The sequence below is a fragment of the Anopheles coluzzii genome, chromosome 3, assembly GCF_943734685.1.
Source record: "Anopheles coluzzii chromosome 3, AcolN3, whole genome shotgun sequence".
NCBI classification, from domain to species: Eukaryota; Metazoa; Arthropoda; class Insecta; order Diptera; family Culicidae; genus Anopheles; species Anopheles coluzzii.
The window spans coordinates 51,322,285-51,348,263 of record NC_064671.1 but is presented as its reverse complement, the minus strand read 5'-3'; the positions used below and the strand labels follow the sequence as shown (position 1 = coordinate 51,348,263).

General features: G+C 39.5%; 1 protein-coding gene across 3 annotated transcripts; it reads right to left on the bottom strand.

The window, feature by feature from the left end:
* Positions 1-297: 297 nt before the first annotated feature.
* LOC120955428 (uncharacterized) lies at positions 298-24,837 on the bottom strand. Of its 3 annotated transcripts, XM_049610037.1 has the most exons (7): positions 24,316-24,822; positions 18,904-24,239; positions 18,481-18,802; positions 18,090-18,309; positions 8,987-9,022; positions 730-1,194; positions 298-572 (listed from the first exon to the last, which is right to left on the bottom strand). In XM_049610037.1, exons 2-7 carry the CDS (start codon positions 24,176-24,178, stop codon positions 426-428), a joined length of 6,465 nt encoding a protein of 2,154 aa, XP_049465994.1. In that variant the 5' UTR covers positions 24,179-24,239; positions 24,316-24,822; the 3' UTR covers positions 298-425. The 3 variants fall into 3 exon arrangements, with proteins under 3 accessions (XP_049465994.1, XP_040232231.2, XP_040232232.2); XM_040376297.2 differs by lacking the exon at positions 8,987-9,022 and having other exon boundaries at positions 24,316-24,820; XM_040376298.2 differs by lacking the exons at positions 298-572; positions 730-1,194; positions 8,987-9,022 and having other exon boundaries at positions 18,165-18,356; positions 24,316-24,837.
* Positions 24,838-25,979: the final 1,142 nt, after the last annotated feature.

Sequence of the window (25,979 nt, the reverse complement as noted above, 5' to 3'; positions counted from 1 at the left end):
TAATTAAAAAGCTAGATGGACGAATACTTTTTGCGCGCCCATCAAGCGACTTTTTTTAGTTTTAGTTTTTAGTTTTTTAGACCAAAATACATAAATTTTGGTTGCTATTGCACTATTTAAATGCTTATTTTTTAGCAAAACGTGTGTATTGATGGTCCCTTTAGCAAACCTCATCATTACTTTTATCGCCGCATGCCTATTGCGGCCATAGTTCCCCTTTTTCTGTAAAATATTCAGCTAGACGAATACTTTTTGGACTGACTGTACATGAAAAACAAAGAAAACCCCAAAAAATAATTTCTTATTTGAATAATGAAATTCAATTTTGTGTGTTTTATTGATATGTTTATAATAAACATCTATTTTTTCTCATACATCTCAGCAGACGTACTTGAAGAATCAACAACATCATTTGCAGGAATTAATTATTGTTTAGATTGTTTACTAATTGGTATAACCTTGAGACGCTTAAAATTTAAGGCATTGCCAGCTACATTTAGATCTGATGCTATCGTCGGTTGAGATAGAACTATACGCTGCGATTGCACCTTTTGCGATCCTCCATCGGCGTTCTGTAATTAACAATAAAAATATAAAGATACACTGTAATGGAATAAAATTATATGCAAAGCATCAACGATTTGAATAAAAAATTGGATTTTTGGATTGAATAATTGCACTAAATCACATTTGAAATCTTTTTGTATTATAAAAGTTATTAATACTTACATTACTTATTTCAGTACTTGAAGATTGTATTTTGACAAATGATTTATCTTCCATACTCATCGCACCTAATGGTTTGTTATTAGCAGCTACATGTGGCGTGAAAAGAATGGCGCTTCCAGCAGAGCCAAGCTGTTTACTTTGATGTTGTTTCTGTGGAGTTTGCTGAGGATACTGCGTCTGAGCTTCCTGCGTTTGTTGCTGTTGCCTTGATTGAGCTGTAGTGCATCTTCCCGCACAGACTGTTATTGGTGTGGTGGAAGTTTTAACTCCACTTCCTGCACCGCTGGCGCCTACCGACCCAGCCGAAATAGTTGTATGTTGAGAAAGTTTATTTAATGCCGTTGGTGGTACACTTTGCACCTTTAGCAAATTATTACGAATCATGAGAGTTTGAATTTGTCCTGGAATTACACTGTTTGTGCATGCATTTTCTCTTCTTGCCGTTGAAGGTAAACCAGGTACATTCTGTTTGAAAACAGATACAAAAGATATATTAATTCATTGACATTAGAATACTACAATCGGATTAATTAATTACAGCGGTCCTCCTCATAACGATTTTTTCTTATAAAGCCAGCGTTATAGCCCCAGTGAAATTGAACGTGAAATTTAGTGGTTTGCTGGTACATTTCATGATTTTTTTTATCAGAATATTGCTTATCGTACACCAAAATAAAGGAAATTTGATTCCCCAACCATCTAGACTATAAAAAAAATAATTAATTAAGAAATTTTATGCATTTCCTTGTGATTTCTCGCTTTGTTCACGGTGAAAAATTAATGGTCAGCGGGGCTTCACAAGGAAATGTATTGAATTCATCATTTTAATATTATAGATGACCAATATCACCGCCTAACCCGGGAATTGTTCAATCCAAATTAAAAGGATAGAGGAAAGATTGTAGAAATATTGGTAAACAGCATTGACGACATTTTGTTAAGAATCAATGCACATTTTAAGACACCCGAAGATATTGGGAAATGTCGAAGACAAAGGAAAATAAGCAGCGGATAAGAAGTAAATATTTAAAACAAAAAAGAAATTAAGAATAAAAAGACATAATTAGAAAAAATAACAAAGAGCCGGAACATAAAATTAGAAATTAAAATCGTGGTAATCGCTGTAATGTGGAAAGGTATTTCAAGAGCAGTCCGATTTCTTAAACACCTGGAAGGAACATACCAACTAAGTTGGGAAAGCAAGTCTGGAGCATCTATATTCCCTTGTAACAAATTGCTGATAAATGACACACATGCTTTAGTTCGTCTAGATTCGAGGGTGTCGAGATTGATGCGGTGGTGGAATTTCCAAAGAGGCGACTATATAAGCACCTAGTGAAGCGCTTTTGCACGCCTTCGAGTTTGTTTTTCCAACCTGCCCTGTTAGTACAGAAGACAACAGAAGCATACTCAACAACAGGGCGCACTAGGGAACAATACAACGCCTTAAGGCACCTCAAATCGGTGAAGCCCGAAGTCATGCGAAAAATAAGGCCAAGGTTTGAATAAGCTTTACCGATGACCAATTCAAGATGACTATCGAATGATAGCCTTTCGTCTAACATAACACCTAAATCGCGAACACGTGACACCCTGTTGAATTCAGTGTTATTAAGAATATAATCGTGAATAAGAGGGGAATGACGACGACAAAAAGAGATGACGCTACATTTACTAGGACAGAGCTCTAAGAAGTTTGACGCACACCATGAAGAGAGGGAGTTAAGAAGAGATTGGAGTGCGCTGCAATCATCCTCTTGCATCACTGGAACAAATACTTTAATGTCATCTGCATATAGAAGGTGGTTAGGAGATGGGAGAATAAAACTAATGTCATTTATGAATAACAGAAACAAGAGGGGACTTAGTACACTTCCTTGAAGGACACCAGAGGAATTGGAAAACGGTAAAGAAAAGGACGATCCGTAACTTACATGAAGATTTCTATTAAAGAGGTAAGACCCAATCCAGTGAACGAAAGACGTAGATAAGCCTAATTTAGAGAGCTTCATCAACAATAGTTTATGAGATACTCTATCAAAAGCAGATTTAATATCAGTATACACTGTATCAACTTGGTAACCTATGTCCAAGTACTGGAACAATTTGGATATGAACGACATAAGGCTAGAGGTAGTGGAACGTTTTGGCATAAATCCATGCTGATTAAAGGTTATATACTGCTTCGATAAATACAAAAGCTCAGAATGAACGATGATTTCCAATACCTTGCCACTAGCGGGAAGTAGGGAAATACCACGATAGTTGCTTACTTCAGATTTACTGCCTTTTTTAAAAATAGGACAGAGCCAACCTGTTTTCCATAGAGCAGGGAAACATCTATGTTGAAAGGAGAGATTGAAAATGAATGTCATTATGGGAGCAATAGCGTTGGTGCACTTTTAAGGATGATTGCAGGTATACCATCTGGGCCAGGAGAATAAGAAGGTTTTAAGGACAATATAGCTGTAGCAACATTTTAGACGGTACAATTTAGGGAACGGGAATACAAAACATCGCGAGGTGTAGTAGAAAGTCCACCCTCTAACAACTCCTCATCATTAATGTAATCAGAGTAGGCGTTGGAGAAATGATCGGCGAAAAGTGCACATATCTCTTGTTCGGAACATGCTGTTGACGAACCATAAGACATAGTACTGGGCAGACGATGATTGTTACGAAGGGAAGAGATATAGCTCCAGAACTGTGTTGGGTGTAAAGTAAATCGGTATTGCAAGAAAGCTATGTAGGACTTATAACGGACCCGATTATAAATGCGATACGCCGTTGCTGCATATTTGAACAGTCGTTTAGTGTGTGTATTACGGTATTCCCGATAGTCGCGTAAGTAGCGCTGCTTATCACGTTTCATGGATTTAAGGATTGAATTGGACCAGGGAAAAAAAGAAGGGGCTTTACGTAAAGGACAGCACAATGGGAAAGCTGAAGACACTAGCTGTGTGAAAACAGAGACCGCTTCGTCCAGCGAAGGTGCCGAGTGCACACGAGACCAATCGGTATATAACAGCAAATTATTAAGTTTTTGAAAATCACACTTTCTAAAATTATATGAGCGATTGAGGTTCCCTGTATTACTCCTAACATGAGACGACAATTGATTAACGGATGTGTGATTAATAGAAGTACACAATTCTAATGCTGGGTGATGCTGATCTTCAGGTAATAGAGGAGAAGCGGCTAATGAAGGAACTCTGACGTGAGACGCGTAGTTAACATGAGGAGAGTAGTAGAAAATTAAGTTAAAAATTAGAAAATTAGGTCTAATTGCACATTCCGATAATTTAAAATGCCACTGAGCTGACGCAAGTTACAAAAACGAATAATGTCGAAAAACGCATCAACGGATGTAGGGGAAATTTGTGCACGAAAATACTGATGTGTTGTGTCGTGTATCCATGAAATATCAGCTCGATTAAAGACTCCAAAAAGCAGCATACGATCATGTTTTTTCATCCTCGTCACTATACCATCGATCGTTGCATCAAGTGCACTGAGCGTATTTTGATTTTTGGCGAGAGAAGGGGATATGTAGATTGCACCGATGAAGATAGAGCAGGAAGGAAGCTTGATTTGTAACCAGCACTGTTCGAGGCAAGCGCTCGGCGGTATAACCTCACAGGTGTTTAGATGACGAGATGCTGCGATGAGAGTGCCTCCGCCCCGAGAGAGAGAGAACTGTTGTATACCGTACGATCGCCGCGGGTTACTGTATACTCAGAGCCGAAAAGAAGCGAGGATGGAATGTTCTCATCCAACCAGGTTTCGGCGAGTATGATGATGTTGTAGTCGGACTCCGATGAAGATAACCGCAATTCATTAACTTTGGTACGCACACCACGAATGTTTTGATAGTAAATATGAAGTGTTGTTGAATGTTGCGTATGACCGAGAAAGGGAGCAATAGTAGACGGGACCATAACAGTCGATGTAGACGGAAAGGCAGGTATTGCACATACTGCTGCTACTGTTGATATTGATGTTGTTGAATTAGTTGTAGTAGCTGTTGTTGTAGTTGCTGTTATTACTATTGTTGTTGTTGTTGGTATTGTTGCTGGCGTTGATGTACGTGTTGTTATAGACGTTGCAGCAAAATGTTCGTCTATGGTGGGTTGATGGTTTGGCTGCGTAGGTTGTAATGCAGTGTCGGGGATACTGGTGGTGATGGGGACAAAAGATGCGGGGGTGATGAGGAGAGTATTGGTGATGCGTCGATTAGTGGCGGCGACTGTGGAGCCGAATGGTAATCGGTAAATTCACGAAACGCAACTTCAGCTGGCCAAGTATTTTGAGACAGAGCCACATTCTTCAAAGTTGATGGGATGCCGACTTTGAAGGAAACGAATGTTAGTCGGCTCAGATCCGCATCATACTTGGTTAACCGGCGAACATGGATATCGTTTGTATTGAGCTTAGATTTCACCCAATTTGCCATGTCGTCGGGAGTCACATCAGGACTGATGTTGGTAAAAAATAGCCAAAAACGAGGTTCAGGATTAGCCACGGTTTTTATATTAATACCATTATCATCAGTGTTAGTGCCTCGCAATAATGGTTTGTTGCAATTTTCGAGTATCTCCCGATGAATGTGTGAGTGTTGTCCGAGATGAGTGCCTTCGTATAACTGTGTGCGTGTTGACTCTAAGGCACGGATATTAGTCGGAGCAACAACCCTTTTCTCCGTAAAAGGTAACTCTTTCAATAGCTCGACTTTAATTAGTGCCAGGGAATCCGTAATTGTTGATGTTAGTACAATGTTAGTAGTTGATAATAGTTGATAACAAGCACACTAGTCAGGCAAAACCAATACAATAGGTTTTACCAACCTTAGATTAATAATCCGATAAAGGACGAGCATCGTTCAAATAACAGCAGCTGGAGGTCTCAATCTCAGCAAAGCAATAATAACTGGAGATCTCAGGCTCCACAGAAAAGTAACTTAAGAAAATAAATGTAGGAAATATCCAAAATAGACATCCTAGCGAGGAAATCGGGTACAATATCGAAAATAGGAAACCCACTAGCATAAATATTCTAGAGCAACGCGATCCCAAAAGTGCAATTTATTGCGCTCAAGTAAATAATCAGCACAGATAAGAAACAGAAAACATAATAGCCCGAATTCCACTCATAAAAAATAATAACGATAGTAATAAAAAGTATGAAAATAAATTTTACAATCAAAATGATAAAGGATATGTAAACATGAATTGAATTCTAACTGTAAATTAAGGAATGTAACGCTTCTCCAATGTAACGTAGAGGGCTGAGCCTTACTTTTACCTCAATTTTTGTAGCATCATTAACGTCATTAACGCATTCACAGATGATATGCTAGGGTGTGCCTAAGTAAGTGTTCTCTACTCTGTCTGTTTTGCGATCCTGAAGGCGCGTATACATTTACAATTTTAAGGCTGTTATTAATGCATACTGCTAATCCTCCCGTCTACGCTCTTCTCTATGTGTGAGTGTTTCAAACAAAATCCGTTCCGTATGGCTATTGCTGTCCTTTTTTTTTATAATCTAAATTTGTATACGTTGTGAAGCCGTTGATTTCAAGATTATGATCAAAAACTTCTTGCATACATACAACATCTGTTTCTAATTTTCTTATAGTCGAATGAAAACAGTCTAATTTAATATTGCTTGAAAAATTGTTTAAGTTTATCGATATAATACGAAGGCTTATGCAAATATTATTCATAATGTTTGATTTTTCGTACCTTTTTATATCTCTGAGTGTTTGCGATTATACCTAGTAAAGGTAGTCCTCGAGATACACGGTACCTCTTATACGCGTATTCGGAGATATGCGGTTTTCTAAATTTGACAGTTCTTTGAGCAAAATGTAATGATTTATCACATCAATAATCGTCATATGCGAAATAATGTCTCTTCTTATAGAATGTTGAAAACCATTTTCAAATGTTTAAAACTATTATACTAAGTCAGAATCAAATCTAATAATTCATTAAGGCCCGTGGCAACGCTCATCCGATGCGATTTTATCGGACGAGATTTATATGGGATTTGACAGATAGCGTCGGACGTGCGATTTCGTTGTACGATGGAATCAAAAAAATTTGATCACGTCGGATCGTCGCATCCGATTTTATCTGTCAATGTAATCATGCAGTTTATGTAGGAACAATATGAAATTATTTTTTTTATAATGGTTAAACCATTCAAATCATTAAAATTTTCGCAATATGAACAACGTTTGACAAAAGCGTCCGATAAAATCGCATTGGATGAGCGTTGCCACGGTTCTAAGTGGCTAAAACCATCTCCTACTTGCAAAATTACACGATCATCAGTGATATTTACACTGGGAATTACGAGATTCGGCTTACGAAAATTCGAGATTTTTCGCGGTATTTCGCGACCGATTTCGGTCCCCATTAACTGCGTATCTCGGGGAACGCCTCTACGTCCTTTTTCCAAAGTGGGTAGAAAGGAGGTGTCGTCATGTAGACCAATTGGGCATCGAGGCTTTAGAAAAAAGCACAAAACCAGGATCGACGGCAGTTGTCAAATGCGACGAATGTTGCTGGTATTTGGATATGATAAATGAATTGTTTTCGTTTCATACACATTTTTTAGCACTAAAAATTTGTATTTTGCATCCACACTCCATAAATCGGCATTTTACACGTTATAATGCAGCTGCTGCCTGTAAACAAATATCGACGACTGTTGTCAAACTGTATCTCAAAATGGCAACATGCCAAACGCTAAGAAGACGCCTCCTCTTTATTCCACCTTGCTTTTTTCGATTCCATGTTAGGCCGCGGGGTCACGGGTAGTGATGGGTCAAGTAGCACTGTGCCACCACGCACACACAGCACAGTAAAATGTGTGAGCACAATTGCACATTTTATAAAAATGTGGTGCCACACTTCGAACGATTTTTGTGCTCCGCACAATTTTTGAGCTCCACACAATTTTTGTGCTCCGCACAGTTATTCGGCCTCAGCACAATTTTTCGATCGAAAAAATTCGATAGATCCGGCTGTCATTTTGGTGTCATTTGATACTCATTTCGCCGCCAAGGTGTTCATTTTACTGGTCTTTTTGAAAACTGGTATACCATGACACTCACGAGCAAAATGAACTATGCTACAAAAATTCGATCGTTCTGCTTTGCATGGGGCAAAATCCGCGACGCATTGAGCTGCGGAAATTATCGAATATCAGAAAAATTCCGTAAATCAAGTTTGATGTTTTTGAAAAACGTTATGTAAAGGCAAGTTGGTAGATGTGTTGGTTCTTTTTCAATATTTTGGGTGATAAAAAATTATTTTAAAAATTGTTTACCTGGGGGGCCAACTTCATGTAGGGGTATAAAAGAAATAGTTATACTGTCAGTTTTACGTGAGCGCCTATCGAATTTTTTCGATCGAAAAATTGTGCTGAGGCCGATTGTGTGCGCACAATTACACCGCGCTGATACCAATCGAACAAGACACCACATTTGTTCGGAATTTGATCGGTTCGAGACGATGTTTGGTTTGTTTGTTCGAGATGTCTGACGAGAAATCCTCACGTTTGTTCGACTATGATTTGCGGGTTATACCAACAGGACACGAAGCGTAAACTCAAAAAGTTAACGCTTGATTTGTATGAGAGAGCATAAACTTCCCGTCAAAAGATTATAGAGTTGTATGGCTTAAATCAAGTTTACGCCAAAGTTTACGCCTCGAGTGACGTCCGTATGATGTCTGGTTCGATTGATGCGAGAGCGCGGTGTAACTGTGCGCGCACAATAGCTGTGCGGAGCACAATAGCTGTGCGGGGCACAAAAAGTGTGCAAAGCACACTAACTGTGCGATAACACAGTAACTGTGCGGTAACACAGTAACTGTGCGATAACACAGTAACTGTGCGCGCGCAAAAAAACTGTGCGGGAATACAGCTACTGTGCGACCACACATTAAGTGTGGTACCACGCACACACAGCACAGTAGACTGTGCGTGGTACCACAGCACCACACAGTGGAAAGTGCTACAACAGCGCAGCGCAAACCGAAAGAAACGCGAGAGAGCAAGAACAGCTGATCCGCGCATCCAGCGCAGCGCGAGAAGAAAAACAACGGGAGGAAGGGGGTATCAGCTGATCAGCTGTTTTGTATCGCGAGAGCGCCCCGTGTAATTTGAAGGCAAGCGAGAGAGCGCTGCGCGTGCTTACTCTCAATTCGGAAAAAAATCGCTTCCGCTCGACTATGCTATTTATTATTACCTTCTCCGGGTGAAGCGGCTGTTCAAGTTGAGTTTGCTAAAAAAAACATTGTAATAGTTTGTATAAGTTAAGGAAAATGATCAAATTTAACCATTAAACTATAATATAATACATTTCGTGTTATTTACTCAAAATTTGTCAGAAAAAAGAATAAAATAGGGAGGAATAGCATCTATCAAAACTCCTCGAATGGGTAAATTAACGACAACTAATTTACCATTAAATTGCCCTAAAATTACCTGTAATTTAGCGGTAAGATAGTGGTAAATTAAGTTCGATGTGTCTGACTGGGTATCCTAAATTAAGTAATCCTTCTTCTCAAAATGTGTATATTATACAGGTTGGGTTATCCCGAACAATTTGACGAAACAAAATGACAGGAGTGGATTCGTGGATTCATATTTTGATGTATGCGTGTGAATTCCAACGGCTGTTGCGGTTGATGTGACGTATTGTGTGTGAAAAGTTACGTAACACAATCGATTTCACTCATGTAATACGCTCAGTCAAAATGGCGTTCCCGTCAAACCGATAAGCCCACTTAGTCCATATGCCATGGCTATACTGCGTCGCCGAATGCCACGGTTATACTGCGGAACGCATCACCTGCAAATTGGCCCACAGCATCGACACCATCCTCTCACCAGACAGCGATTGCTAGCGTAAACTTTTAAAATTCCTTCGTATCACTAACTCTAACCAAAACCACATTTGTAACAGACAATAAAATCAACGGATCCCAAATAACCAAATCGGCCTTAACCCACTGTAAAGCCACTTCAAGCCCACGTGGGTTAGTTGTGGTTGATTCAGTCGTTAATCCATCAAATTTTAGAACAATCGGAGCTGCCAGTTCCGATCTGATGTATTTATCTTGCCCACCCTTAACCCACCTTTTCCAAAAATGCTTTGAGGAAAAGTTTGGTCAAGGGTTGGCTAAGGTCAATATGCTGAACAGGATTTTAACTCCTCGATTGATTAAATTCATTTACTTACATCACTGCACTTCAACTTCAGCAATATTATTAGTCTATAAACTATGCATTGACCAGCCAAATGGAAGAGTTAATTCGCAAGTAAACAAACACACATATACACATATTACACATGAATGTTTTACAACAAACAAACTTAAACACACACGTTTAATTGCTTCCTTTGCACAATTAAATAACATATGAAATAATATGAATATGAAATACATTGCCCGTGCAAAAAACTGACTTCAACATTGAAGTGGCTTCTTCTGTGGCCGTGTGGCTTAACCCACCAAACTGATAGTTTTTTAGCTTTGTTTGATAGAACTGGATTTTTAGTATAAGAAATTGGTGGCGTTTTCGGTATCTTGGTTATTTGGGTTATTAAGTAAACCGAGATTACCCGGTATAAGGTAACTGCAAGACACAAATGGCTTGCAAAGAAGAACGTTAGATTTTAAGTATAGAATTAATCTACCGATTGAAAGAGGCGAACGAGGCCAATTGGCTCAAAGTCTCTATAAAAATAAAGAAAAAAAACTAGTCCCTACACCCACTTTGCTTTTTCTACTTACTTTCATATGTCGTCATTCCGTCATGAATTGACCTTGTATCCTATATGAACTTTGTATCGTACACAAGACAGTTGAAATGACGCATAGACAAAATTATATCTAATAAATGATTTATAGGCTTACCGTTCAAATAGACATAGAGCGACAACGTCGCGCGCGACGAAAAATAGCTTAGAATTTTAAAATAGCTCCGTGTAGATTAAAGCAGCTCATTTGACTCAGTCAACCAACTTGTTTTATATTACCAACTTGAAAACACACAAAAATAGGTTAAAATGTGTTCAAATCTATTTTTTTGCGTTTGGCATTAATCTAGCTTGTAAACAAACTAGATACAGTAGGTGACCGCTAACTGGATGTGTTTTAACTGGAGTGCTTTTTTGCCGGTCTGGTGGTACAGTCGTCAACTCGAACGACTTAACAACACGCCCGTCAGGGTTCAAGCCCCTAATAGACCGTGTCCCCATACGTAGGACTGACTATCCTGCTATGGTAACAATAAGTCACTGAAAGCCAAGCCCACTTTACTAGTGGGTATTGGCAGGCCTTGACCGGCAGCGGTTGTTGTGCCAAAAGAAGAAGAAGAAGAAGAAGAAGCTTTTTAACTGGAGGTTCGCTAACTGGAGTGATTCTCAGTTAACGAACACTTAAACGTCAAAACATGAAACATCCGGAATCTCATGAAGAGAAATTTGTCGCAAATGTGCATTTTTCAAACAAATTTAGGGTCTCTTGCCTACGTTTGCTATTAGTTTATGTTATTACACGAATTACTATACTTTATATCAATAAAAATGAAAAAAAAAGTTTGGTATGTTTATTCCAGTCAACACCGATCAAAACAATCAATCCATAGAAACGTCACTCTAGTTAGCGAACATTGTTTGTTAACTGGAGCTTGTTTACCTCTCAGTTAGCGGTCACCTACTGTAATTTGATTATTTCGGATGAAGCAAAAATGTCGCGCGAGACGAGTAGCTCTGTTTGCAAAATTAAGCTACTTTTCGTCGCGCGCTATATTGTCCCTGTATGTCTATTTGAACGGTTAAACTTGTCACGTCAAGCAATATTACACGAAAATAAGTGATATTTTGACGGGAAACCGTGAAATTCGCCTCACACGGAAATTCGACATACGCGGTTTTTTGGGGTACCGTTTTTTGTAATGTATCCCGGGGAACTCAAATCAGTATCATTTGCTCAAAGAACTGTCAAAGGGGCCCTTCACGATTCTAGTCAGTTTTTTGTATGGAGTTTGACAGTTGGAGGCTGAAATCATGTAAACACTCCATACAAAACCACACACAAAACTAGTCTGCAATTTACAGTCTAGATTATTCTAGCCTCAAAGCTAGAATTAGATTCGATTACCTGCTCGAAAAATGGCAAAACAAGGTTATGTTTACATTTATCCTAGGGTGCATTAAAGAGATCTGATGATGGATTCCAGAATCAAAGTGTATGTAGTCCAGGTGATCTTTTTATAACCAAATGTGAATATCACTTTTTGACAGGATGGGTAAAAACTTTTGTTTAAACATGCTCTCTCGAGGCTTGACCAATATATAAAACACTCTTAAAATTTTCATTCAGCAACAGAAGCGATAAAAATCATCCTTCTAAATTCATACACCGTGGGATCTGCTGCTATACAATGCAGACAGCTGACAGGCTGAAATTCAGCTTACCAACTTAAAATGGAAAGAACCCCAAAATTAGAAACTGCTTATCACCGAATCCGCGTATAAGAGGTATCGTGTATATCGGGGACAACCAGTATTTAATATTTTTTTGACTCACCCTATAAACTTGTAAATCGTTAGAATAAACACCAAAAGAAGTCGATTTTCACGTTTCTCATCCAAAATACAGCTGATAAATGGATATTTTTGTTCACATTAAATTTTTGGATTAGATTAAGTTTTGATTAAAAATCCGTTGATCCAATTAGCTATTTATATAATACTTAAAAAATAGCAAATGTCTGGCATCTATGTGGTTTAAATTGGTCATAAAAGCAATTTATTTTGCATTTGACAATTCTAGGAGCAAATTGAACTGATTTGACACACGAACTGTTAAATTTAGAAAACCGCGCAATGGTGCTATTAGATTAGGTATTAATAGCTATTAGATTTGGTCGTTATTATTAGATTCGGACGTGCGATTTGTCGTCGGACGTTAAATATCAAATCCTTAAAATATACAATTCGTCGGATAAAATCGCATCGGATCAGCGTTGCCACCATCCTTATACGGAAGTCACAAGAGGCGTAAACTCAAAAAGTTTACGCTTGATTTGTGTGGTACGGCAACTGTAGCTACCCATCACCACAACATGATGACAAAGATTAGCGGTGCAAAGAAGATCGGATTAGATCAATCCGGATGGGATTACAACATGGAACAGGGGACTGGATGAAGGACCATCACTATAAAGGGACGACATGATAAAGCAAGTTTGATGCAGGACGCGGACCGAGACAGACGAACATTGAGAGTACCACATCTGGCGACGAGGATAAAAGTAAAACCGAGGAAATTAGTGAAAAGTAGTGAAAACGTGAAAAAGAAAAGGTTAACAAATAAATGTGATAGTTGTGATTGTCCAATTGTACCGTGTCATAGTATATGTGTTATGATCATCGGCAGGAGAGCGGGTGATCGGAAAGAAAGGATTGTCGGAGAACAATACTAAAAAAAAAAAAAAAAAAAAGAGGAAAGAAAGGCCGGAGAGCAAACATATTAGAATCGCACCGTAATTGCGTGGATCGCAAAATTAGGTGGTGAATGCCGGAGAGCATTTTAACAATTGGAGTAGGGGATAAAATAATAAATCAAGGTTATCTGTCGGAGAGCAGATGGGAAATGCCAAAATGATTGGTCGGAGAACCGATAGGGAAAAGGAAATGGCGAGGCAGAAAGAACAATAGAACTGAAACATGTGCTAATGATGAATGGATGTTTCAAGAAATGGACACTTGGAACATTTCTAATTTTCTTTTTAGGTCGATGGATCGAAACTCCATAAGGAGTGAATGGGTGAAATATAAAAGGAATTTCGATTTCATCATTGCCGCGACTGGAGAACAAGATCGAACTAAAATACGGAATATTTTTTTGGCAAGAGCCGGACCCGATGTCCAGGAGATTTATGCATCGTTGCCAGGGGCAGAAGTGACGGAAGACAAGAGCCAGGGTATTGACCCGTACGTGGTGGCTATAGAGAAGTTGGATGGGTATTTCTGCCCAAAACAACATGATGTCTTCGAACGAAACCGATTCTGGACTTTAAAACCGGAGCAGGGCGAGACAACTGAGCAGTTTGCTTTCCGGTATCAAAGTGTAGCTCAGAAGTGCTGTTTCGGGAAGACCGAAGAGGAGGCCAGGGCAAATAGCATAATCGACAAGGTTATCTTATTCGCTCCAAACGAATTGAAGGAACGTTTACTTCAGCCAAAAGCGATGGATATGGAGCAAATGATACAGGTTATCAGTTCGTATGAGTCGATCAAAAGACAAGCTCGGGAAATATTGGCACCTGGAAGAGAGGAGGTTCGAAACTACCCCCAAATCGACGATCAGGTTAACCGGGTGGTGCAAGGCAGAGGAGAATGTTCCCGTTGCGGGAAAAGGGACCACACTCCGTTAGATTTGAAATGTCCGGCTCGTAACAAGGAATGTTATAAGTGCAAGAAAGTTGGTCATTTCGGTTCGCAATGCCGCACACCAGGGTCGATGAAAAGGCGAGATGATCAGAAAAGCTACAGAGAAACCAAACGGTTTAGATCAGAAAAAGTTAGAGCCGTAGATAATAAGGGTGAAAGTGAAGGGGGAAATGGAAACTTTATTTACAATATCAGTGACGGTGGCGAGAGATTTCGAATTAAGATCGGGGGAGTAATGTTACAGGTATTGGTGGATTCGGGCTGCAACAAGAATATTATCAGTGAGAAGGCTTGGGAATATTTAAAATCAAACTCACTAGAAAGATGGGGCGAAACGAATGATTGCAAAGAAGTGTTTTTGCCGTATGGGGAAAACGCCAAACCACTCACGGTCTTAGGGAAATTTGAAGCCATAGTTGGAATTGAGGATAAAGGGCAAGAAATTATCAGAGAGGCGACATTCTACATTATCAAAGGAAGTGAGCAATCACTTTTAGGTCGCATTACAGCTACGGATCTAGGTGTTCTGTTCATAGGATTACCTAGTACCTATGGGGTAAGAGCTATAGAATCCCAAGGAGTAAAACCATTTCCTAAGATAAAAGGGATAAAGCTTAAAATCCCTATCGATAGGGACGTACAACCCGTATGCCAACACCCACGTCGGCCACCAATAGCGTTGTTAGGAAAAATTGAAGAAAAGATAGAGTACCTATTGAAGGCAGACATTATAGAACCTGTAGAGGGAGGGTGCGAATGGGTTTCACCATTAGTGCCAATCATGAAAGACAATGGGGATGTCCGTTTGTGTGTAGATATGCGCAGAGCTAATGCTGCTATCGTGAGAGAAAGACACTTTATGCCGACCATAGAAGATTTTCTACCGAGATTTGCTTCAGCCAAAATATTTAGTAGATTGGACGTGAAAGATGCTTTTCATCAAGTAGAGCTTGATGAGAAATGTCGTTTTATAACGACATTTATCACTCACATGGGCCTTTTCCGGTATAAACGTCTCATGTTTGGAATAGTGATCGCGCCGGAAGTCTTTCAAAGAATCATGGAACAAGTTTTGGCGAAATGCAAAAATGCCGTAAATTATATCGACGACATACTCATCTTCGGAAAATCCGAGGAAGAACATGATGAAGCCCTACGAGAAGTATTAGAAGCCATTAAGACACAAGGAATACTATTAAACCAAGAGAAATGTATTATGAAAGTAAGTGAGGTCGAGTTTTTAGGACATAAAATCTCGAGCAAAGGAATTGAACCGACGGAGAGGAAAATAGAAGCGTTACGGAAATTTCGGGCCCCTTCCTCCGCGGAAGAAGTTCGAAGCTTCCTAGGCCTTATCACATATCTAGGTAGATTTTTGCCAAACTTGGCCACAGTAACAGCTCCATTACGCGAGTTAACGCGTAAAGGTGTAAAGTTTGAATGGCAGAAGAAACAAAAGGATGCGTTTGACACTTTGAAAGGATTGGTGGCGGATGCAAAACTTTTACATTTTTTCGATAACAATTTGCGAACCAGGGTTATCGCTGACGCTTCCCCGGTTGCATTAGGTGCAGTGTTAGTGCAGTTCGAAGGTGCAGGGGATAATTTGCCAAGGCCAATTGCGTACGCGAGCAAAAGTCTGACCGAAACAGAGAAACGATACTGTCAGACCGAGAAAGAAGCGTTAGGACTAGTTTGGGCAGTGGAACGATTTGCGCCTTATTTACTAGGTCGTAAATTTGAACTGGAGACAGATCATAAGCCACTGGAGGTCATTTTCAAACCGTCATCTCGTCCTTGTGCTCGAATAGAAAGATGGTTATTACGGTTACAGTCTTTCAGCTATGTGGTGAAGTATAGGAAAGGTTGTGATAATATCGCCGATCCATTTTCACGATTAGTAGTGGACACAGATAATAAACCATACGAGGAAGAAACACATCACACGATAAGGGCAATAATGGAATCTGCCGCAATTGACGTCCAGGAGTTAGAAAATGCAGCCAGTATAGATGAAGTACTAGGAAAGGTTAAAAACAGTCTACGCTCGGGTTGTTGGAATGAAATAGAACTTAAACAATACATCCCGTCCAAAGAAGAGCTAGGAATGATTGGAGAAATGGTTATTAGAGGAAACAAATTAGTAGTACCGGATACACTCCGCAAAAGAATGTTAGACTTAGCTCATGAGGGACACCCTGGAGAATCGGTGATGAAACGCCGTTTAAGAAACAGAGTGTGGTGGCCCGGAATGGATAAAGAAATTGAGCAGCATGTCAAAAACTGTGAGGGGTGTCGATTAGTCGAAACTCCGGGTAAGCCCGAACCAATGATGCGCCGCCCATTACCTTTAAGACCATGGGTAGATGTAGCACTTGATTTTTTAGGACCATTACCATGCGGATCATATTTATTAGTGGTAGTAGACTACTTTAGCCGATATAAAGAAGTCGAAATAATGAGTCGGATTACAGCTAGAGAAACGGTCGGGAAATTATCGAAAATGTTTACAAGATTAGGATACCCTAGAACCATCACTTTAGACAATGCTAAACAACTGATTGGTACCGAGTTAGAAGCTTACAGCCGAGAGCATGGAATATATTTAAATCATTCAACACCATACTGGCCACAAGAAAATGGGCTGGTCGAGCGCCAAAATAGATCGCTCCTCAAAAGATTAAAAATTAGCGCATGTCTAGGAAGGGAGTGGAAGAAAGATTTGGAGGAATACCTAATGATGTATTACACGACACCTCATTCCACCACAGGGAAAACGCCGACGGAACTTTTATACGGAAAAACCATCAGATCTAAAATACCGGCACTAGAAGACATAGAAACTGCCATATCTAGGGAGGAGATTGAGGATCAGGATCAAGCAAAGAAATGGAAGGGTAAAGTAATTGAAGATGGGAAAAGAAAGGCGCGAAGATCGTCCATCGCAGAAGGAGACATAGTAATTACACAAAACACAATACCAGGAAACAAACTGCAAACCACGTTTAATCCAAAGGAGTTTCTCGTAAAAGAAAAGGAAGGGCCGAGGGTGACTATTATGGATACAGAGACGGGTAAAAAGTTCAAAAGAAACTCGGCACACTTAAAGAAAATTACCAACACCGACATCAGAGAATCAGAACTCAGAGAACTTCGAGAAGAAACTAGGAATAATTTAGAGGAAACAACGAGTCGTGGGCAACGGCAAAGGAAAGCTCCAGCCAAATTAGCGGATTACGAAATAGATTAGTGAGATAACATTAGGTTGTGAATTGTATTAGAGAAAGGCAGGTAAACAGAAATAATGCAGAAACAAGAGATATGAATTCATAACAAACAGTGCAAAAGAAAAAAAAGAAGGAAGTGATGTGGTACGGCAACTGTAGCTACCCATCACCACAACATGATGACAAAGATTAGCGGTGCAAAGAAGATCGGATTAGATCAATCCGGATGGGATTACAACATGGAACAGGGGACTGGATGAAGGACCATCACTATAAAGGGACGACATGATAAAGCAAGTTTGATGCAGGACGCGGACCGAGACAGACGAACATTGAGAGTACCACAATTTGTATGGGAGAGCGTAAACTTCATGTTAAAAGATTATAGGGTTGTATGGCTGAAATCCAGTTTACGCCAAAGTTTTTCCTTCGTGTGACGTCCGTATCACTCGAACGGATTAAGCCCATTATACTAGAGTCCACTGTAAACATAGATTTGTTAGGCCGAAAATACACGGACCGGAATTCCTCCTGCTGAAAAATGTATGGATATGACATTTCGGAAAAGTTGCCGTTGACAGTTTGTCTATGGGTTTGGCAGCACGGAGTTCGTGTATCTTCGGCCTTATATAGATATAACTAACGAATGTACTCACCATATCGTTTGAATTTTGCTGTTCTAATGCTGGGCTGATGGAATTTGTATTTGAAGTTAGTAACATTGTGCCAGCGGGTGTGCCTTTATTAACACCGTTGTTATGTAAATGCGAAGTGCTGACTGTAATTCCTTGATTGGTCCCGATCGCCGCATTGTTTGCAATTATTACTGGTTTTCCACCAATATGTGCTATATTTAGGCCACCTGTATTCATCAAACTAAAAGATTGGACGGACAAATTAAAGAACATCATTTGTGACAACTCCTGTAAGGTAAAACAGTAAAGCAGTACAGAAGAAAGTGATGGTTCAACAAACACAATTGCAATTGCGAGACTAAAAGTCTCTATGTTCAACGTAAAACGGCTACCACTATTGAATATGATTTACCTCAAAGAGGATGTGCCTTTCAGCTTAGTTGAAGCAATGTTCCGGACCCCTATAATTTTTGCATTCAGTAGATCCGTATTATCTAGCGATGTTTTCGTTTTAGAAATGTTATTTTGTGGTTGTATTGTTGTTGTGGAAGTAATGGCACCGGAACTAAATGATTTTGGACTCTGAGCAGTTGTGAGTAGCTTTACTTGTGGTATTTGTTTTTCAGAAGGTGAATGAACAGGTGGCGATGGAACCGTGTCGTCAATGGTATTGACCTCGGTTACATTTCCTTTCTTATTTCCAACAATAAGCGAAGCTGCAGATGGCAAAGACTCTGCAAAAAATAGACGGTAGTGAACGCATGAAAATCTCGAACGTACATAAACTAGTGCTTCTCATTTAATAAGCAATATCAATGGCTTTTATCAGACTTACCATTTGAATCTTGAGATGAAACAATTGTTAAGGGAATATTGTTTTTTCGACTTGTTCGAGATGTTGATGCTACCGATATTATGTTTCGGGACTGAGGTAAAATGGTGTATTGTTGCCGTACACTCCCCAGTGATGTAGTCCCACTATTTGATAGTACGTTCGAGGCTGATGTTGAAGTGATTGAGCTTGCTGCATTAGAACTAGTAGTAAACTGTAAAAACTGTTGTTGTCCAGTTTTGTTGGTGCCAGTTATCTTCAAAAAAGTATTTAAACCCCCTGTTGAACTGTTTGTCGTGGGCGTAACACCTTGTTTTTGTAAAAGACTCTCCAATGGAATTAGTTGACCTGTGCTAATGCTGGGTGTTACGATTACTTTTGAACCAACATGTGCTGTTAAGTCATTTCGATGCTTATCCAAAACATGGTGGCGAGTTCCTTGGGATAATAGCTTTTCAGACAATCCACTTGGCGTTACTTCGGTCTTAATAACAGTCGTAGTTCCGGTGGCTGTTTTTAGTACTCGCATGGTAGAATTTGGAGTAGATGCGGGAGACCCAATATTATTTGTCCCGGAAATGGTAACCGTATTAGCTCCACATAACGTGCTTGCATTCAACATCCCTTGGGGTTCGATGGATGTGAGCATTGTAGATGGATGCATTTTTATCATCTTCACACCAGGTGACGTTTGATTTACGATGCTTGATGAAGGATGTCCAGGAGAATTCGACGATGTAACAATTGTACTGACGGGTCTAATCGTCGAAATACAGTGAGTTTTCGCACGTGTAGGCGTGATTTTGACAATTTGCTGTGACAGTGGTTTCACACTTGAAGTTGAATTGTGTTGCATTTTAAATGATGCTGGAACGGCTGTCGGACTTTCCAACTGAAATGGTGAACCTACACCTACACCTTGTTTCGCATCGTCAGTTGTACAAACTATTTGCTTGGTGATTATAGACTGTTTTTGATTTTGCAATAGTAAATTTTGAATTATTTGTTGCTGCTTTGCTGGCGTTAGAACTGACTGCTGACCTTTGGTAAGGGTGATAGTACTAAAAAGGTTTGCAGTGGGCCTTATGATTGGTCTATTGGTTCCAGTTTCTGTTACAGTTGTTATACTAGTTGAGTTAGTCGGTTTAATGGCCACTACAGTTGGGACATTACTGCTTTCGCCGGCGGATGATGCATACGCTCTGGCAGAACTTAACATCATCTTTTGTGACAAAACAGTGGTCGCAGGATTTGATTGTAACATTGGAGCTGAAATAGAACTTTGTTTTGAAGTCGATGGTGTAACTGAAGAGCTATAATTTGGTTTTTCTATTGCGGCTGATATTATGGTACCACCCTTGATTGTTCGGATTGCATTTGCTGCAGAAGTAGTGGCAATAGAAGAACTGTTCATGGAAATTTGTGGTCTTTTTGCTTGTGTTGATAGTTGTGGAGATAACAAAGATGTAGATTGCGCGCACGCAAATGTTTGATTTTTTTGACCTAACGTACCGAGGTTTGTGTTGTTTACCTGGCGGATGGATACTATCGTGCCGCCTATGGCAGAGCTAATTTTTATAGCATCTTTCGAAAACGAACATGAGGACGGTGTAATGATCGGTGATGCAGTTCCAGCAGATTGTACTAATATTGGCTTAGTATTCAGCTTTTGTAAATTATCCACACAATTATTTAAAGAAAAATCAGTCGACGGAGATATCGCTGTACTTGCAACCATGGTTTTGGCAGCAGATACAACTGCAGAAACGATGATCTTTTTAGGAGATTGTGGAGAAGTATTATGTGCTGATAGTTCTGATGTTAAAACTTCGTTTCCTGTTACTGTACTATGGTTTGATGCTACGTCCGGTCGATTAGATAATGATATTGAAGATTTTGGTATCTGAATTGTCCGTACATTGTTTCCAGAAGATGTGATTAACGTTACAGCATTGTACAATTTACTTGAAGATTTATATATTGTATCAGAGCCAGAGTCTAAAAGTTGATGATCTTGCATGGTGGTATTGATGGACTTTTTGGTGCGATCAGTTTGGCTCGGAGAATTGCTTGCAGATCTATTCTCATTTCTTGTGTCGACACATGATTGCTGGACAATGCTATTATCCATTACAGTTAGAGGAACTTGTTTTTTCAATAGCGATGTTGTCGACCGTGCTACAGTCACCGTGTTACCAACTATAGTTGTTGGAATATTAATAACAGACGTAGCTGCACTTAAATCTGTGCCCGAATCCATTACATTGATGATCTCTGTAGTATTATCCCGAAGGATTTCAACAGCAGAACTGACTGAGGCAACATTATCTCTACTGGGACCGTTATCGTCAATCTGATGTTGTTTGGCCAGGTTTGAAATTTTTGATGTCGCTGTCGTTAAACTTTCTCGGGACTGTCTCATCGATTTTCTCACAATCGATTTCTTATGTTTGGATAATCCTTGGTATTGCATATGTAACCGCTCAAACTCTTGCTCCGTGCGGTTTCGATGTAAGTAGATCCATATTTTCCGTTTCGCATCATATTTCACACAGGGATCGTGCTCCGTATGCATACGATCCAAAGCACCGCTGACAATGGTCTGCAATATTTGATCGGTAGCTGTGGGGGAGATATACTGTGAAGATTTCAATAGTTCACAAATATCTGCACGAGTGCCTTCGCCGTTAGGCAAACGGGCAGTTGCATCTCGAACCAACGTAAGGATGGTAACGAAATTTGGGCGATTTGCGACTAGCATACTGTGTCCACGGGCCTTCGAAATTCCTGGAGCCTGTGTGTATATTCCTTTAACAGGTCCCACCACACTGTCATACGAGTGCTGTTTGTAAGTGAAAGCCATGTGCGGATTTTCATATCGACATTTTTCCTGTTCACGGAACCTTTGTATTTCCTCATCAGTAGCCTTTCTAACGCTCCAATCCGTAGGGAAAAGTGGTGGTGGTGGTGTCACCGAACGTTCACTAGCAGACCCATCCTCATCAGCTAGGATTGTCATGCTTGATAGCGATGATACAGAAGACTCATTAAATCCGATAGAAACTTCTCCGGCAGATGGCAATAAAATGGAGGACGATGTTGAGGAATAGGCGGAAGATGCTAAACTTTTGGTACCGATGTTTGTTTTATTCTTATTCTTCGGTGAAACAGTGACGTGCATATTTGTATCAATTGGCAAGGTATTATTCAAACCAATAATATTGTTAGCCGTAATCGTAGGCATATTGGTTTGTTTGTTCATTTCTTGTTTTCTGTTTTGCCAATATGTGCAAAGAGGAACTAGGCGACTATCAGCATCACGAGACGCGCCAATCCATTGCAAAATATTGATGGCGATTTTGTGTTCTATGTACGGTACAAAATCTTCCGGTTGGTTTTGAAATTCTCCTGTAAGAAATTTCACCGCAGATTGAAGAGTCGAATCCCAATCCCCATTTTTGTTATATTGCTCAAACCAATCATTTCGTTCAGCTACAGGACTTTTTGTCCAAGCCTCAAGTTTTTGCATCAATTCTGACATAGTACAACGGTGGTCGGGATTCGAACAAAATAGATCGCGAACAACTGATAAAAAGCATGCATGAGTTCCATTACTCAACAACAGGTTCATTGAATTATTGTCTCCTGTGCTGGTATCCGATGCTTTTTTCGGTACGTCAGACTGTGCAACGCTATTTAAAACATTTGGATTTAGCGATGTAACAGCTGTCGGCTTTATAGAAAGTTCAGTTTCGTCTAATACATGTTCAGAAAAAGGCTTTAATTTCTCTACAGTATTAATAGGATCTTCACCATTTTCTTTAGTTTTGTCATGGTTTGATGCTGCTCTCGTGCCTTCTATAAACTCATCATGTTTCAAAGCAAGATGGTGTAATTCATTGTCCGTCGAATTTGATTCTGATGAATCATTTGGCAGTACGCTTTTCGATTTCTGATCGGCATCCACTGAAGGTTCTACTTTAATTTCAGTTATATTTATACCTCTCTCTTCTAGATTAAGACCAACCGAATGCTTTAAATCAGCCTGATCAGGAGAAACTCGATGCATTCGGAATAGCTTTTGTGACTTAATCCTAGCTTTGATACCAATCGGATTTTCTTTTGCTGAATCTGAAATATAAACTTTTGGAAGGGGCAGAATTCTTCGGTAGCCTGCAGCTATTTGTGTGCGGCTTACTACATCCTTTAATTTAACACCATCCAGGTTCAATTCGGGATGATTAGGCTCTTCCATTTTACGCTTTCTGTGCTGCACAAGTAACTTTCGATAATGATCTTCAGTGACAATAAACAATTTCGGAGCATTGAATATTGTTCCATCGAATGTGTTTCCACCCATTCCGTTGGAAGTATTAACCAAAGCGCTTTTTTTCGATAGAATATTTGTAAAACCCGACGCACCAGATAAATTAGGGTGTCCAATCGTACGATTAAGGTGGCACGATTGTTCGCCTGATTGCACATTATATCCAAGTATTCTTCGTTGCTTTCGGATGGGAGCAGTTGGTAATGCTTGGAGGCATTCTTCTTCATCAGAAAGGCTCAGTGATAATCCAGCTTCCTCAGATATGCTAACAATTTCACTTAAATATCGTTTTGTAGCAACAGCTTGGCATTTTGCCATGACTGAAGGTGCTTCGAAATCATACTCTCTTTGCCGACGTTTACGATAATTATCCATTACTCGGCCACAAGACGGTAACGCGTGGTTGCTAATAAACTGTAGTTCACTAAACAAAGCAGCTTCGCGTGATATCATTACATTTTGCGCTAAACGACTTAGTCGCTGTAACTCAACCATTCGTCGGTCTTTCGTTGTAGATTTGGCTAAATTTTGTTGCAGTCTTGCTATGTCTACTCGATAGTTTCCCGTCGATAGATTTAGGCGAAAACTTTCCATTGGTTCCTTGTAAAAACGGTTTAGTTCACGCGAAAACAAACTATGAACTATTTTCGTCGTTGACGAAAAATCATCTTTAGCTACCGGTAAGTACTTAGTCAATTTTTGCTGAGTGGCATTTGGCAGTGCATCCCATAGCGAATAGGAAAAGAATTCGTTAAATATGTTACCATTTTCACTGAGATCTTTAGGTAGCATAAATTTGTTACTCAGTAGACTACTTCTTTCCAATAAGCTTGCATTGCTCTCGTCAGAATCGCTTCCGGAGCTCGATGCATACACATTTTCCGTAGCCTTGTAGATTTTAACCATTGTTTCTGTACTAGATTTCTTATCCATCACAAAGCGTCTTCCCATAATTTACTCTTTAAGCCGATATTTTTTACGTTGGCAACTGGCACAGTGCTGAAAGAGAGTTCTGCCGGCAGTAAGTTAGTATTATTATTATTGTATTGAATATATCTATTGTATATCTAAAGTCAACAAATACAAACCTTAAAAGCACCAATGCGATTGTTTGCTCTAACTGGTGTTGATTTATGCGTAATCGTTGACCTTGGTAGTTTTTACATTAACATTGCGTACATTAAGCCACTATTTTGTGAAGACAATATTGTAACTAAAAGACCAAAGACTATCGTTAACAACTCTCACTCCAAAGATTCAATTATGAACTTGTTACAAAACTAATGTTTTATTTAGCTTCGTACCCAAACATGGAAAACACATTCTATTTCATTTTGTTTGACATACTGATTGTTTGTGACCAAAGTCTATATAATACCAATCCCCCACATACATGGTTTGTCGGCGTTCTGGCACCAATCGAACAAGACAAACAAACACGACTTTGTGCGATAAACGCTCTATCATTGCCCACCCAAGTGACATTTGCTCGAAATTGATTTCCCATATCTGCTCGATTAGTACTTGATACGCCTGAAATTGTGCCAAGATTTGGTGTGTTTGTAAATTAGACGTTCCTCTATCGATGAATGATGCCGTCGAGGTCATTTTTTATTCATAGCTATGGTTTTTTGATGAATTTCAAACGCTAATTTTCTGTGACGTTATCTATAAAAAAAAAATATTATTTAAGAATACAGGGGGTCCCCGAGATACACGGTTAATGGGGACCGAAAACGACCGCAAAATACCGCGTATCTCCAATTTCCGCGTAAGTCGAATCTCGCGATTTTCAGCTAAAATATCACTAATTTTCGTGTAATGTTGCAAGTAGGGGGTGGTTTTAGTCACTAAACGAATTATCTGATATGATTCTGACTGAATATAACAGTTTTAAACTTTTTGAAATAGTTTTTAACATTCGATCAAAACGGAAATTATTTGGCAATTTACAATTGATGTGTCAAATCAGTACAATTTGTTCAAAGAATTGTCAAATTTAGAAAACCGCGTATCTTCGAATCCGCGTATAAGAGGTACCGTGTATCTCGGGGACTGCCTGTATAGTGGGAACATGACCAACTATAACGATAGGAAATATCATTCCCGAGCGAATCTAGAAAAAAACCCAAGTGACACAAATCCACTAAACGACCACTAAACGCCTTCTAAACGACTCAAGCACTTTACCTAAACGAAATATAGAAAGACTTCGTTTAGCAGACGGCAAACGACTCAAGCATTCTAAAAATAGCAAAAAATACTCAACTGGTTAGGTATTGCGCATCGTGTATTAATACCGTGAGGGCTTGGTACTTGTTTCGACGCAGCGTATCGCAACGCATTGCGTGACGCACGCTGGTATCTGTTCACTGCATTCTGCATGGATATGTCAACACATTTTACTAAGAAAAACATCAACAAACAGCAATAATGCCTCTTATTTATAGGTTCTCATGTGATTATAATGTTAAATTACAACTGTAAAATCATTTCCAGTTCTGCTCAAAACAGTGCAAAGCATGTTTTCGCTTTATTATTGCACATTGCATACTGACCCGCACACACCTATTTTGCAGCAATTACGAAATTACTTTCTCTACATTTATTTTGATTTGTTAATAAAATTATTTAGTAGTCCAATTACACGTCCAATTGCGCTCGAAACAATTTAACGTGGAAAAATATCGATTTTCACCCGATATGATTGAACCATTTTGACAGACGCATCACGACGTGCGTCGAAATAGAA

What these genes read in the sequence shown, in the direction of transcription:
- LOC120955428 (XM_049610037.1), bottom strand. Translation starts at nt 24,178, where the DNA reads ATGGGAAGACGCTTTGTGATGGATAAGAAATCTAGTACAGAAACAATG. An exon ending in AGCAAAATTCAAACGATATG is followed by an intron (nt 9,023 to 18,089) that starts GTGAGTACATTC and finishes TGTTTTTTTTAG; the next exon opens with CAAACTCAACTTGAACAGCC. An exon ending in CAAGTACTGAAATAAGTAAT is followed by an intron (nt 573 to 729) that starts GTAAGTATTAAT and finishes TGTTAATTACAG; the next exon opens with AACGCCGATGGAGGATCGCA.